Source organism: Manis pentadactyla, chromosome 10 (assembly GCF_030020395.1).
Source record: "Manis pentadactyla isolate mManPen7 chromosome 10, mManPen7.hap1, whole genome shotgun sequence".
Taxonomy (NCBI): Eukaryota; Metazoa; Chordata; class Mammalia; order Pholidota; family Manidae; genus Manis; species Manis pentadactyla.
The window spans coordinates 64,190,887-64,207,091 of NC_080028.1; the positions used below are offsets into that span (position 1 = coordinate 64,190,887).

Below are 16,205 nucleotides of genomic sequence, written 5' to 3' on the forward strand. Positions count from 1 at the left end.
ATTTCATAGACAGGCCACTAAAAGCACCAGTGATAAAATTTAAAAATGTTAAATTGGAACTGATTAAAATGGAAACTTATGATCTTCAAAAGATATTTATAAGAAAAATGAAAAAGTAAGCTCCTGATTGGGAGGTAATATTCATAATATGTGTACTGACAAAGGATTTCATCCAGAATACATAAACTCAGTAAGACAACAAACAATCCAATTAAAAAATGTGCAAATAATGCAAGCAGACATTTCATAAATGAAGAGACATGGAGGCTAGTAAGGACATAAAAAGATTTTCAACATTATTTGTCATCAGGGAAATGCCACTTAGAACCCTATGATGTACCACTACAAACCCAGGAGAATGGCTGAAGTTAAAATACTACGCAAGTGTTGGTAAGACTGTGGAACAACTGACATTCTCATGTGTTATGAGTGAGAATGTGAAATGGTAGGCAGTTCCTTGTAAAGTCAAATATACACCTGCTTTTTGATATTAGGAGTCATTCCACTCCAAGGCATTTATTTACCCAAGAGAAATAAGAGCATATGACCATATACAAAGACTTGTACATATATGTTCACAGCACCTTTATTTGTAATGTCCAAAACTAAAAATAATCCAAATGTCTGTTAATAGGTGAGTGGATAAACTAATATATATATATATATATATATATATATATATATATATATATATATATATATATATATAATAGAATAAAAATAAACAACTAATGCACACAGCTTCATAAATATCAAAAACAGTATGCTGAGTTAAAGAAGCCAGCACAAAGAATGTACACTTTATGCTTCTTTTTAAGTAAAATTCTAGAACAGATAAAATTAATCTATAGTGACAGAAAGCAAAATAATGGTTGCTTGGGGTTGAGGTCTGGAGAGTGGCCAAGGGAACTTCTTGGGGGTGATGTTCCATTGATTATGATGGCTACACAGGGGTGAATTCATTTTCAACACTATCAAACTTACACTTAAAATGAATATTTTTTTATTGTACATAAATATGTTTCAATTTGAAATAAACACATTAGTGTAGGTGTTAAATATTATAGGAGTTCAGAGATGAGAGAGATTATTAGCAGCTGGCAGTTTAGAAGGTAAAAATGTCAGACCTGTGAAAGGCAGCTTGAAGATGGTAGGAAGATCACACAGGTCTGGGGGTCAGCAAATCCAGCTTTGAGAATGCTTCCTGACATCCAAATTTTGTTTCTGTGGATTCAAAGGGGCTGAAAGATGTTTCTCTGTGATGCTTAAGATCAGGGAGTAATTGGGAACTGGATAAAATGAGATTTCATTGTATATGATCAGAAGGCAACTTAAGATGTTTTTCTAATAAATTGCAAACAGACTCTTAGAGACTCTCAAAGAATGTTTGACACTAAGCTGCTTTGAAAAGGTATCAGAAACAGCTCAGTTTAAGAAAGGCTTCAGAGTGCATCTGAAGATTTCTTTCCTTTTGGCCAGAGAAAAGGCCAGAGATAGTCTAAAAGATTAATGTTAAAGCTAAAAATGTGTGCTGCTGTTTTTATTTCTTTCACTTTCATCCAGAATGGTGTGAGACTTAATATGTTACAGATTTAGAATTGTTTTTACTACATACTTTCCCTTTCTAAAGCATAAGATTGCTCAAATGATCTGTTTTCCATAGGAAAGCCTTCCCCTTCCTCTCTCTCATTATAATTTATTCATTTAACTTTTTATTTTGAGGAAATTGAGATTCACATGCAGTTATACAGAAACATCCTGCAGTTTCCCCCAAAGTCACATCTTAGGTAAGAAGAGTTTAATATCAGAACCAGGAAGTTGATGCTGAATATAATCAACTTTATTCAGATTTTACCAGCTTTACACACACTCATTTGAGTGTGTGTGTATGTATCTATTTAATTCTATGCAATTTCATCACGTGTAGATTCATGTGATCACCACCAGTTAAGATACAAAACCATCCCATTACCACAAAGATCCCTTACATTGCCCTTAGATAATTGCACCCACTTGCCTCCCACTTGACCTTACCCTGTACATAACTCCTGGAAACCACTTAGCAGTTCTCCATTTACATAAGATTATCATTTAACGTATGTTACAGAATTCAAATTATATAATATGCAGTCTCTTGGGATTAACTTGTCTTCACTCAGCGTAATTCCCTGGAGATTCAATCTAGTTGTTGTATGGCTCAATAGTTCCTTCCTTTTTATTGCTTAGTTCTAGACCATGGTATGGATGTTTCTCAGTTTGTTTAACAATCCACACATTGTAGGACATTTGTATTGTTTCCAGTTTTTGCCTACAATGCTTCACGCTGTTAGGAACACTCATCCACAGGTTTTTATGTAAACATGTTTCCATTCTCTGGGATAATAGCTAGAGAGTTAGATTGCTTGGTTGTATGTATAATTGCATGGCTATAGCATATATTTTACCTTTTTCTTGAAAACTTCAACATCTTACCCATCTTTACTCAGCTGATGACCTTGCTTCCTATTTTCATGGAGAAAATAGAAACAATTGAGAATTTTCACAAGTCCCCACTAACACATGTACCCCCTTAACCATCTTCCTGCAGATGAATTGTCTGTTCTCAAACCAAGCACTTGTCTTTACTTCTACAACCCATCCTCTCCCACCCAGACCATCTAAGGTCTTTTGGGTGGGTGGGTGTGGGGTGTGGGGGAATATCCTGGGCTAGAGGAACATAGACTCAGGATCCTCATTAGCACAGAGATGGTGATACTGAGAGGGTCTACTGGAAAGCCGCATTGTGTGAAATGGCCATAAATGTGGTATGCAGTTCAAGTTCAATACTTCCTGACTTTAGAGGTCTCAGAGGGGATGAAGATATTGGCCATGGTTTTTACGATGTGCAAATAGCATTGCCTGGTTGCTGTTTCCATCATCCTCAGATCACAGTGACGGTAGGGAGGAAAGCACCAGGCTATCTACCAGTATATTTCCCAAGTTTCTGTGAAGCAGATTCTGGCAAGAAAACTAAAATAGCTCTCCAAATATAACTTGGGGCCATTGTTTCTCACATGCTTCTGATACATGGATGGAGAGTGAGAGCTTAAACAGTCTGATTGTCGTTGCCTTCTTTCCACCTCACTTGTCAGTACTAAAGAATGGGGGCTATTTTAATTGTAGTTAGGGTAATCTGAATTTAGATCTTCTAAGGTTCCCTTTCTTTGAACAATTTCCCACATTTCTGACAAGTGCTGTTTAGAGTGGCAGACTGTTTCCTAGCCCTGACTTAATGCAGGCAAAGAGGTTTTAGATTAAAAAAAGGGGGAAAGGAGTTAAAAAAGGTGGATGTGTACAGTCCTGACTTCCTTTCTTTTTATGTTTTAAGTGAGAGATTTGAGTACTTACAGGGCAAGAACAATTGCTGCCAGAGGTCCACTTTTGTTTAATTAATTTGAAAAACATTCTTACATTCCTGACCTAAAGGAGGGAGGGAAATAGCAATGAAGAAGGCACATGAAATACTTCTGGGAGGATGAAAACGGGTAATGAAGGGTAAATGTGTAATAATTCTTTTTTCCCGTTTTATCAGATGCTACTCTGTCATGGGGTGGGCAGTGTGAGGCAAGGTATTTTATGTTTAGAAGAGCTTCTTCCAGGAGGGTGAATGCTGCTTCTAAAATAAATGAAGAAAGGAAGGGAGGAAGAAAAGAAAAGGAAGCAAACAATAAAGGTAGCTGCAGCAAAAGATATTCTTAAAATGTCTTTTGCACTGTTTAATATGGTACATGAAATATATGAGGAAAAATGTGAATATGTGAAGCTGGTGCCTACAGGATGCCAGGAGGTAGATAAAAACCATAAGTGTGGTGAAAAAATTGGTTGGTTGACATCATAGGATTAGTTTTTCTCCAGTGACACTTTATTGATGCTATTAGTACTGTTTTCCCACCATTGTTCCTTTCCTGGCTGTGTAACTTTACAGCTGCCTACTGAAAGATTAAAACACTCCTAGTGAGCGTGGAGCTTTAACTTTTTATTTTCAAATAATTACAAACTCTTAGAAGAGGCACATGGATACCTTTTCAAATTCTGCAGAATTTGTTTTTTAAAAATGGGATTCTGTTAGATACTTGTTTATTAGTGAGCCTTCTCTTGGAGTCATTTCTCTTTGCTGACATACTTTCAGTTTTACAGAGTTAGTGAGCAAAAAGGTAGTAGAAAAGCAAGTAAATCATGATGTTCTATATATTACCTTCGCAAATAATTCCTTGGGCAAGAGCTGTATGCTAATAAATGAGAGTATGCAGATCATTCAGAATGGTTTTCTTCTTAGAACCAAATTGCCTGGGAATTGAAAAATTCGAAGTGCTTTTTCATGGCGTTATTGTTTGAATTAATTTAAAAAAAATTTCACTTCATTTAGAAGCCTTTCTGTGTCTCCTCAATTTGCCCTCCTGAGAAAGAAGTGGAGAATGTTGCACTTTGGGAAAAATTTAATTAAGTCAGTTCACAAGATAAAATTCCTCAGGCCCAATCCTTTTTGGGATTGTGGAAACACACAGGAGGTAAAGATCTGCAGCCAGCCCTGTCTGAAGAGCAGAAGTTCCCCTCTGAGGTGGCTAGGAACAGGAAGGCTGTTAAAGTGAGGGCAAGGTCAAGACCACAATTCCTTCTCTTGTTTTAATGCAATTTTCAGCTTACTAATACATAGGAAGCATCAGGAGCATTAACATTTTGAGCCTTCGGCAATCAGATCTGAAGGCTCATTCTGTTCAATTCATAATGTGGATTATATTTCATATTGTTGCTAGGACTTGATTATTTGCATGTCCTGGAAGGTCTAGCTCCTGCTCTGAACATTTAAAAGATAATTGCTACAGAGCCCTGAACACTCCACGGAGAATAACTGTAGAAATAAATATCACAGAAATGAAATGATCCTATAATCACAGTTTTAGAAATATGTATTTGGATGACCAGCACATCAGGAGTTTAATTTGGCTATTGTGGCAAGCATTGGAAATGAAGGAGGGGCATAGAGAAATATCTGTGCACTTTATAACATTGCAGGTTAACATAATGACAAAACACTTCTTTTCAGACCATATAGAAACATATATACTTCTCTCATCTATTTATCTATCTCTGTATCTTTACAGGTAGATAGAGATAAATGAAGACCCCCCCCCCCAATAAAATATAATGATCACAGAAAGTGTTTGTAAACATTAATGTTAACTTGTGGACATACATTGATTTTTAAACAAATCCTTTAAATAGCTTTGATTTTCTGTCTAGAAGACAAAAAGAGAACATTAGTAGCTATCACTTACAAAGTTTGCCTAGTTGAATGTTAGCGCTTCTAAAAGTGAGTCAATATTCATTACTTTCCCACATTGGAAGGTTAAAGGAATAAATGAGCCTTTGAAACAGAAAATGAAATTCTCAGAAATGTCAAGAAAATATTTTGCTCAGTTTCATTTTAAGAGGAACTGAATAGAGATCATAAAAGCCTTTTGACATTAAAGTTAAAGGTTCTTGTCTATAATGCAACCCGATTCATTACGACGTGCTTAATTTGCAATCTGTAATGGAATAGATCTGAAACTTGTTTTGCTGCTTTGTAACTTGCTTTGAAAAGCGCACACATAGTCATGCTGTGTGGTGAATGGAGGTATCACTTACTTGAATATGGTGTAGCCCTGTGCCCCCAACAACAGCACAGGTATCAGGGCATCTATTGGATGGCACTATCTAGTACTTGCTTCAGCTTAAACTGAAGGAAGACACACCTTTCTTCTTAAAACTGAAGTTGAAACATGAGTGGAAAAATGTTCACAACGTTTCATGGTCCCCAGATAAGAAATGTCTTTCCTCAGGTTTTTTTTTTTTAGGTTAATCTCTAAAACCAAGTACTTGCTTAGTGATAGCCATGCAAAGGTTAAATGGAGGACTATAGATTGAATGTCGCCATTCTAAGGCACCTTTTAATTTGTTCCTGTACCAAATCCATGGGAAACTGGCTATGTGTCAGAATGTCATGGAGAAATTCAAATATCAAAGAGTGTATTAACAATTAAAAATGCATTTCCTGAGTTGGAAAACATAATATTAGTATTATGGTTTTGGACACAAAACAAGACTTGCTGAAGGTAACGATGAGTAGGGAGTTAAATGCTAAGGTTTTTGCAGTCTTACTGACAGTATTTGACTGCTTTGGTACTATAATAAGATTTTAGCCAGCCTATAAAAATACTTAATTTTTTTTGTTGGTGGTGAACTTCCAGTACAGAAAACTGATAGCCTATGACATTCAGGTCATAGGTCAAATCTGAGGCCTTATCATACATCCGGAGAAAATTGCTTTTTGAATAACATTGTACAACCTTCGACTCCTACTAGGGTGGGAGGAGTTTAGATATGGACATTTACACTTTCAAAGTGACTGGATTACACACGATTTTCACTTGCTTGGAAATGGCTGCATACATGCAATTTCAAAATTTATTTCTTCAACTGCCGCAAAAAGTCTTAGCAATAAATTATAACATGTTTAGGTGTTTCCAAGAGGACAAACTACTCTCTTTTGTTTGGCTATTCAAAAGATTACTGTTGTATCTCTAATACATGCAGAATGTTAGGGAATATATAACACATTTCCCATGTATCTCCAATAAAAGAAACACTCAGCATATTGTACTTTTCCCTTATTCCCTTATAACTGCAGCATAATTAAAAAATAAACCAAGTAAGATAACTCAAAGCAAATTCAATCTGATGTTAGAAGTAAGCTGCATATGAGACTAAATCAGATATGGGAGCTTTTTCTAAAACAGGATTAAGCAGCATTTCGAATCACCAAGAATCAATTCTCATGGGACACTGCTGTAGAAATGATGATACTGAATTAAGAAAATATTTTTCTTATGGAAAAAAATTACAAGTCAGAGCTTGCCACTTATGTTATCCAAGATAAGTTTGGTGATTATCCTCTAAATGAACATCGATTTTTGTGTAGACTCCAATATTTCCAATCTCTGAGAAACTGTTCTGGTATCCGGAATGGCCATTTGCAGAATAATGCCAAGTATCTTCTAGTGAAGTTGTTGCTTCTCTGAGAAAACAAAGAAATTGCTTCACATCTGAGTTTTACCACACTACTTTCTAAGACTTGCTTTAACACACAGCTTTCCCATGCACCCCTTCTAAATTCAAAACCCTGTGTGTTTATTGTTACTGGCTAACCCACAAGATGGCACTAAAGAGAAAAGTGACAAAAGTGAAGATCACAGGCAACTTTTATATACTAAGTCAATTCTTTTGTAAGACTTAAACCTATTTCATGAAATGATGATCCACATCTTAATATGTTAATAACTCAAAAACATTCATATTCAGGTTTGTTGTTTTTTTTCCTACAAACTGTTTTAGAGTAAAATGAATTTGATTATCAAGCAGCCAGCTATTTTCAAAAGAATAGTAGTTTTAATTTTCTGTGTAGTTCTTTTGTAGGGGAAGTTTTTTTCAGATGCAAATTCTTTGACCACTGTAAGGTTATAGACTATGACCATTTCTTTTTCTATGTTTTGTATACTGTCTAGTGCTTTTTTAAAAAACATTTTAATGAAGAATATTATTTAACATTATACTATTTAGAGTATAATGATGTATTTCAGTTTAATACTTGTAGTAACAGCATATAAATAACTTTTTTAAACCACTAGGAAAAATGCACTTCAGCTGAAGCCTAAGTTTTGAATTGCAAGAATAAATGCTGGATCCCCAAATAAATATTTCAGTTAACTTTCAAGGTACCTGGAGAGGACTTGGCTCTATGCAAATGGGAAATGTTCTCAGGAAACCATGTATAGAGAAAGGGAAAAATGGTCTGACATTGGCATATTCTTGGTATATAACCCTGAAAGGAAAGAGGCATGGATGATCCTTAACTATAGTACCATGTGGTAGAAGGAACTGGGTCTCCTTTACCAAACATCTCTGATTATGAGCAGGAGAAGGAATAGAACAAAACAAGAGACTGTTCTTCAGTTCATGATTAAGAGATAATGTTCTTCATGTACAAGCCTAAAACTTGAAGGGAAATATTATGATTCATCCTTTTTCTTAGTTTCAAAGTAGGAATTCAATGAGGTGAAAAACAATGCAATTGTAATTTTTACTATTATTTGTAACACGTATGTGTACAGAAATATATATACCTTGGGAAATATTTTCTAACATAAGATGTTTCTCAGAAATGACTGCATCTTTGACTAGAATACTGACTCAGCAAAACCATATATTTTGTGTTATGTTATGAAAAATAAGAAACACTTTAGATAAAAATCAGCTTTCAAAAACTCACGTACATATGACCTCAAGACTAATGATATTTCATTATCTAACAGAGAAAAACTTGACCATATTTCTCCTAATTTCTTTATCAATCCATTTGCCATGATCATTTGCTACTGAAATTTAAGAAACCACTGTACCCATTTAAAGAGCTACAGTAATAAACATTTATATATCAAACAAATGTCTATTTGTAATAAATGCAGGTTTTAAGAGATAAACAGTATGTTTTATTATTAAACAAAAGAGAAGTGAATAAATGATTGGAAAGGAGAGAGCACATAGAAGGTACACATGGAAGGACCAGAACAGGATATTTTATGTCTTTATGTGACTTCACATTAGTATTTAGATAAGTGTGCCTTTGAAGCAGATACTTTTCATGGTTTGAAAGAGGTGAGGCAGAGACACCTTTCAAATCATGTAAATTTGAGTTGTCAAATAAACCTGGGTCAAAGATACATTTTCTAATGTATTCAAGAGGTAAGATTTCTACAGCATATAAACTGCTTGTTCTGCAGTATGAAAATAATCTTATATCAACTCTTTCAACTATTAGTTCTCAATCCAGGATGAATAATGCCCTCCTTTTTACATTTTGTCATTACTTCCTAAAATTGTAATTATTATTCTGTTCAGGGACAGACTATATATTCTCCATTTATTCATTTCATTTAACAAACACTCACATGGCACTTACCATACATGGGCCAGGCACTGTACTCTGCAATGCAGGTGGAGACCAGCTATACCTCTGGTGCTCTGCCTGCTCCTGATTGCAAATACCGATTATGCAATTGGGTAGTTTAAATCCCGCTTACCTTTCAGGAAGTAGTATAGCACAACTGTTAAGTGTACAGGTGATGAAGTAACATTGCCTACTTTGGAATTCCAGTTCTGCTACCTGCTAATTGATTTGGGGCAAGGTATTTCATCTTTCCGGGCCTCAGTTTCCTTTCTTGTCAAATGGGAGACATAACAGCATTGATCTCATAGGGTTAAGTTCATGGTTAAGTAAGAAAACATAAAGTGCTTAGACAAATACCTCGCACAAGGTAAGCCCTTGAAAACTCTTAGCTGTTATCATTATTATTATTAATTCCTTCTGCCATATTTGTCTAAAAATATGGATTTGAACAACTTAAATTCATGGTAAAAACTACATTGGTTCATTTACTATTTTCATTACTTGAGCTATATTGACTAGTTCATGAGAAATATCTCTGTAAAGTTACCCCATTTCTATTCTGCTTGTAGAATTTGGTGTATATGATGTTTGCAGGTTTCATGAATACATTGTAAACACTTCCAGGATACATTATTTGCCTTTTACTGGAGGTTTCTTCCTGAGCTCATAAAGCAAAGAGCCCACGGTGAACACTGAAGAGTTTTAACTAAGAATTAGAAGCCCCAATAACAAAACAACTTTCCTGAGATCCTAATTCTCTCCTTTCTGGATATAATACTTTTCCAGATGGATAGTTGCCATCTGGAAAGGCTCTTTTTATCCTGTGAGACTTACTCTGTTTGGAATAAGCATAGTTTTATGACACTTTCCCCAGACTAATAACATGTAGTAATATATAAGTTATGAAATGTTTTATTTTTAAAACATCTTTATAATTTCATAGATTTTTGTGTGAGAAAACAAGATGTAGTCAAATTTAGACATAATTTCCATTCAGGTTGATCTTTTTAAATGAGAAGTCAGATAAGTAACCGTTAAATCAAGATGCTATTTGTAGTTGGTAAATGACAGTATCATGAAATTGCACTGTCTCAATTATGGCTAATTTTCAACATTTCTCCTCTTTCTATCCTGAAGATCTTGAGGAATATTCTATCTAGAAGGCTGTTTCTTATATGAACCCCTCAAGGATATGAATGGCACAGGGGTTAAACGGTAGGAACATTTGAAACTATGCAATATAAAATTACTGATGAAGTTTACAATAATGTGAGTTCCCCCAAGTTATAAATCTCAACAAATTATCGCAATCTCAAATTTCAAATGGCTTTTTTATTATTGCCACATGGCGGCACCACTCCAGCTGGTAAACAGATTCCCGCCATTCATCTGTAAGCGTTGGTCTCCAATTGTGTGAGGTCTTCAGGAACACATCCTTCTCATAAAATAGATCAGTGCAATTTTCACTGCCACAGTACCAGGGGTTGCTTCTCACCCCCACCATACTGTTGCTAGTACAGTGTATTCTTGTAAAGTCTCTTTACCCATTAAACTTTTAGGATTTTTTTTTTTCCTTCTCAGTGCAGAAGATTAATTAAAAATCCTTTGAGAGCATAACTGCTAGTGTATAAAAAGACTAGTCATAAAGCATAAAGAGATAAGTGTAGGCTTCAGAATTTCTTTCATAGAATTTGAGAACTGGAAGAGTCCTCTGAGGTTACCTAGTCTAACTACTGTACATAAACACATCAAGAAATTGAGTCCTTTGAGTAACTAGCTTAGGATAATGGAGGGAGGGGAGAGCAGATCAGGATCTAGGTCCTTCGACTGAGCCCAGCTACTTCTGGAAATGAAATGCTACTCACACTTGAAGGGTCTGAGAATATAAGTACACTTTAGTTGTGCCTGTACATACAAACCAGGGTGAACAGACAAAAAACCAGTTCAAATGTAAGCACTGAAGGAGTAAAGCCCCTAAAGTCCCTGCTATCACTGATAAGTGCATTTTGATTATTTACAGGACCAAGGTGTAGATTTAATTAAAAATAACTTTGTTTGGCCCTGAGTATGTTAAACCTTCAGACTTTTTACTTTGATAAGCCCCTAAATCAAATATGGCCACCAAATGGCCTTAAAGACATTTGTTAGTTAAAGAAAATAATTATAAAGTTCTCCCAATAAATATGTTTTTGAGAGAAGCAATGGGCTCTCTGGAAAGTCTTACTCCCCTGCATGGCTCTAGCCCTGGCAAAGTTAAAACCATCTCCAATTTAGTGATTCACACACTGAAGGCAACTACTTTATTGGAATGCTAGTGAGTAATCTCCGTAGTATTTTTGTTAGGTTCACAACCTGAAATTTTGCCTTTCTTTTTTGGTTTGAGGGTAGAATGGACATTCTCTAAGAAAATAATATTAAAAAACTGTTTTACCAAAGTGCTTGCTTCTCAGGGGAAGGTTGCTATATACTTTCAGAAAATGAAAAAAGAAAAACTTGGGGACCCTTCTGTAACATAGATACTTAGAGGAAGAAATATTTACCTACCTGACCTTGATACTGGTTTATTGGATAAAGTTACATTTTAGGAGAATCAATGTTTTAGTAAGTTGTGTCTCTTCCATGCTAATAAGCTGTGTCCACTCCATTTGAGTCTCAAAAATAATTCATCCACAAATTTAATCACAATCAGTAGAGATTTTTACGCTTGGTAAATATATTCTTTCATTCCAAAACATTTCAGAGTTGCTTTGAAATAATTTCCCAAAGTTATTTAAACACATTGATAAAACACAAAGAGGAAAAAAAAGGCCTCCTTTGAATCTTTTCTCAACTAATACTGTTTTAAAGAAAGGTTTTAAAGATCCCATAGTGGGTGACCTCTTCATTTTAGGTAGTGGTTCTAAGACTTCTGGGGTGGATCCAGATCTGTCTGACAAACCAAAGGAGTTGAAGTCATGGACTTTAGATCAGTAATCCTGAATTGCCAAATTAGTACCCTGAGGTCAGAGAAGTCTGGTGACCTGATGAGCATCAACACAGCTCTTTTTGCCTGCCTGTACTATATTCCCTGATGCTGAAAACAAACACTGAATCCCAGCTCCTCAACTCTTAAAATGCATACAGCCAGATACATATGGACAATAAAAGCACAGAGACTTAAAAAACAGAGCAGAAAAAGTAATTTGAACATAATGTGGCATTTCCTTTGGTCTGTTGCTAACGGCCCACATACAACATGCTTAAAAAAAACCCATCCTGGCACTTCTTTTCATCATCATTTAAAAAGGATTCAAATGGACATTTAGAATGTATGGCACTGGGAGTGCGTCCCATCTGGGGATAAATGAAAAAGAACTTCACTGAGCAGGGCTGTGTTTTCAGTGGTTGTTGGGCTAAAGTTCTTTGGTCACGCTTTTAAAGCCAGACACAATATTTTAATTGTATGTTTTCAGGACTCCCAAAACCAGTATCATTAACATTCCTTTTTGTAAGAAAAATAATTATGGACATTGTTTTTTAAATGCCTTCAGGATTTCAAAATGTGAAAGAAACACATGAAAAAGTGGTCTCATGTTTTTACTTAAAAAAAGTTTTTTTTTATTGCCTGTGTAGCCCATCAAACTTTATCAAACACTAGAGACTCCAGCCTCTTAGCTGTTACCTTTGGGGTGGCCATTTTCTGAGTAGTGTTCCAATTAGAGCTCTTCACACAAATTCTCAGGGTTGCATATCCTATAAACTCATACACACTCTGCACTATCATTTGAAACTTCTACAAACTTAGACAAGAGTCCATAACCAGCCAATGATTATGAACCTGTTTTGATGCTCCTGCTGTCAGCAAACACCTTCTATTGGCTGTTTTAAAAAAGTTTAAATAATTTTCATGACTATACTGAAAACTGCAAAAGAAAGAAACTGGCTCTGTAGAGTGAAAAACTGACCAATCACGGGCTATATTTGTTTACTGGTGTAGTAAGTCTAAAGTGATGGGGCTCACTTCCCCAGATTTTCTCAGTCTCAGGTTTTTGATCCTGAATGTTACACTGTAGGCATTATATTTTAATATTTTCCCCAGTCTAAACATAGAAATTATTCGCTGGGAAAAACGTGTTTTGTTTAGCCTGTGCTTCCGGAAGATCTAACGCTTCATTGCTAACCCTTACTTTATAGTACTGCACACCTGAACACCTCACTCAGTGTAATAATATATGGTCAGGCTTTGGAGAATCGATTCGATTTACATACAGTCCTCCGAATCCTCAGGCGAGTTTGATGTGAAATCTGACACTGGCAAGTCTCGCCAGCAGGATCTTCTTTTGCTCTAGGTGTTAATAGCCAAGGGCTCCAGCTGTCCCTCTGGGGAGGCGCGGTGGGGCTAAGGAGTCGGGAAGAGGGGCGACTGCAGGGCTGGCCGCGCTGAAGATTTACAAGGTACTTCTTGCAGGCGGCTCAGCAACCCCCTCTGTGGCTGTGGGTGTCTGGTGTGACAGAGCGGAGAAAAGCTTTCTAATCTCCCAGTGCCTGTCTCTGCCGCTCAGCCGCTCCCCTCCCTCCCGCCTTCCCGATCTCCTCGCGCGCTCTCACTCTCTGCTTTGCCGTTCTCGGGGAGTTTCAGTCCCTGAAAGCAGCCAGAGTAGCCTTGGCAATCTAGATCTGGAGCCTGTGTACACTTACACGCGCACACACAGGCACACGCACTCGCACACACGCGCCCCGGCCTCTCCCCACTGGGATTCAGAGCAGACCCCGAGCTTCGTCTACCTGAAGGGGACGGTTCGGCCAGACACTTCTTGCTCACTTGTCTTCTCCGGAGGTCAGAGCAACGTCGGAATCTGGGAGCCTCACTGTCCGGTCTGCAGCCTCACGCCGTGTGCCTCCACCGCTGCTTAAAGTGTCCGGGGAGGAGGAGGAGGCTTCTCCTGGAGAGACTCCCGGCGCAGCTCTGCGGCCCTCGGACCTCACCCGCCGGCTCTCCCCGGTTTCTTCCTCCCCTACCATCCTCCCGTCCGCCGCCGCGGAGTGCATGGCGCGGGCGCCTCCGCGGCTGCCGCCGCCGCCGCTGCTGCGAGCACATCCCACCCGGAGGACTGAACGCCGCCGCTGGAGTGGGGAGAGAAAGCGGAAGCCCTAACTTCCCTCTCCGCCGCTCCTCGTTCTTCCTAGCCGAGGAGCCGCTGGAAGGCTCCCGCGGAAGCCAGGCGAGAGCTTGGCGCCGGGGAGGGCGAGCCGAGAGCCGCAGGCGCACAGGGGCGGCGGCAGCCTGTGCCCGGGCGCCCGCTGCCCGCCGCCCGCGGGGCAAGTGCGCGCGGTGGGGCGAGCGAGACGCTCTCCAAGTTGGGCGCGTCCCAGAGCTCGCCGCCCCTCGCCGCCCCTCGCCGCGGCCGCGGGTGTCCGGAGAGAGGCGGGGCTGATGGGGGGCGCTGAGGCTGCTGTCACCTGCGGAAAGAACCCGTCTTAAAGAACCCGGGCCAGCATCCCCAGGGTCCCAGCTGAAGTCGCGCCCTCGGCCCGCGTGCGCTCTCTGATGCCTGTGTCGGCGGCGGCCCGGGTGGCCCGCCCGCGGGGGGTGCAGGAGGGGGCGGGGGAGGAGGAGGAGGCAGTGTGATGGCCCTGGACGGCGAGCGGGGGGAGCAAGAGGAGGAGAAGAAAAAGAAGAAGAAGAAAAAGAAGAGGAGGAAGAAGAAGAAGGAGGAGGAGGAGGGGGCTGAGAAGAGCAGCTCACCCTTCGCGGCCACGATGGGGGAGAACGACACCGCGCTCCGGGCCGGCGGCAGGGGGCTCTCGGACCCGTGGGCGGACTCCGTTGGTGTGCGACCCCGCACCACCGAGCGCCACATCACTGTGCACAAGCGGCTCGTGCTGGCCTTCGCTGTGTCCATCGTGGCGTTGCTCGCGGTCACCATGCTCGCGGTGCTGCTCAGCTTGCGCTTCGACGAGTGTGGGGCAAGCGCAGCGCCGGGCGCCGACGGCGGCCCCGCCGGCTTCCCAGCGCGCGGCGGTAACGGGAGCCTTCCGGGTTCCGCCCCGCGCAACCACCACGCTGGTGGCGACTCCTTGCAGCCCGAGGCAGGCGGGGAGGCCACCCCTGGGACTCCGTCCGCCCAGCCGCCGTCGGAGGAGGAGCGGGAGCAGCGGCAGCCCTGGACCCGGCTGCGCCTGTCGGGCTACCTCAAGCCGCTGCACTACAATCTGATGCTCACCGCCTTCATGGAAAACTTCACCTTCTCCGGGGAAGTCAACGTGGAGATCGCGTGCCGGAACGCCACCCGCTACGTCGTGCTGCACGCCTCCCGGGTAGCGGTCGAGAAGGTGCAAGTGGCCGAGGACCGGGTGGCCGGGGCTGTCCCGGTGGCCGGCTTTTTCCTCTACCCGCAAACCCAGGTTTTGGTGGTGGTGCTGAATAGGACCTTGGACGCGCAGAGGAATTACAACCTGAAGATCATCTACAACGCCCTGATCGAGAACGAGCTCTTGGGCTTCTTCCGCAGCTCGTACGTGCTCCACGGGGAGAGAAGGTACGGAGGGAGGCGGTGCCCGGGACCGCCCCACCCCGCCAGGCTGCCCGGGGGCCGGCGGTGCCGGGGACCCAGCTGGTTTCTGATTCCCCGGAAGCGAGGGGTGGGGGAAGGAAGCCAAGGAGGGGTAGGACCATCGCCCAGAACCCTCGGGGTATCCCAGATGACTGGGCGCTCACTGCCGCCAACTCCACAAACTCACTTCGCGGTGCCAGACGATGAATGCCACCCCCTCCTCCAGTCTGAGCCCCCCACCCGCACCCCGCCGCAGTCAAAGTTCCTCAGTCAGAAGGGCACACATCTTAAAAAAATTTTTTTTTTCTAAGAGTAGTGTAATCTGAACGATACCAGGGTGATATCAAAAGCTTGCTAAATTACCCTCGAGGGAAAGTACGTGCGCGCCAAAGGCCGGGGCATCAGCGCGCCCCCCCGAGCTGCTGAGTCAGCGCGGGTAGGCGGGCAAAATCCGACTCCCCCACCCCCAACATACGCTCCTCGTCTGTTGTCCGGCAGTCACAGAGCAGAGGACGGGCTTTGGCTGCAGGAAGTTTTGTACAACTGGAAGTGGAGATTCGGAGCAGTAAGAGCCGGTCCGGGTAACAGACTAAGTAGGTGGGAGCAGAGGGCAGCGGCTGCCTGGGCCGCAACCAACCGGCCCTGCC

The 16,205-nt window shown here is 40.9% G+C and overlaps 1 protein-coding gene across 1 annotated transcript in view; it reads left to right on the forward strand.

The window, feature by feature from the left end:
• Positions 1 to 14,621: 14,621 nt before the first annotated feature.
• TRHDE (thyrotropin releasing hormone degrading enzyme) overlaps positions 14,622 to 16,205 on the forward strand; it is a 395,556-nt gene continuing 393,972 nt past the window's right edge. The window contains exon 1 of the mRNA XM_036930808.2: positions 14,622 to 15,543. Coding sequence (XP_036786703.1) covers positions 14,633 to 15,543 — 911 coding nt within the window. The 5' untranslated portion in view covers positions 14,622 to 14,632. The remainder of the gene's footprint in view (positions 15,544 to 16,205) is intronic.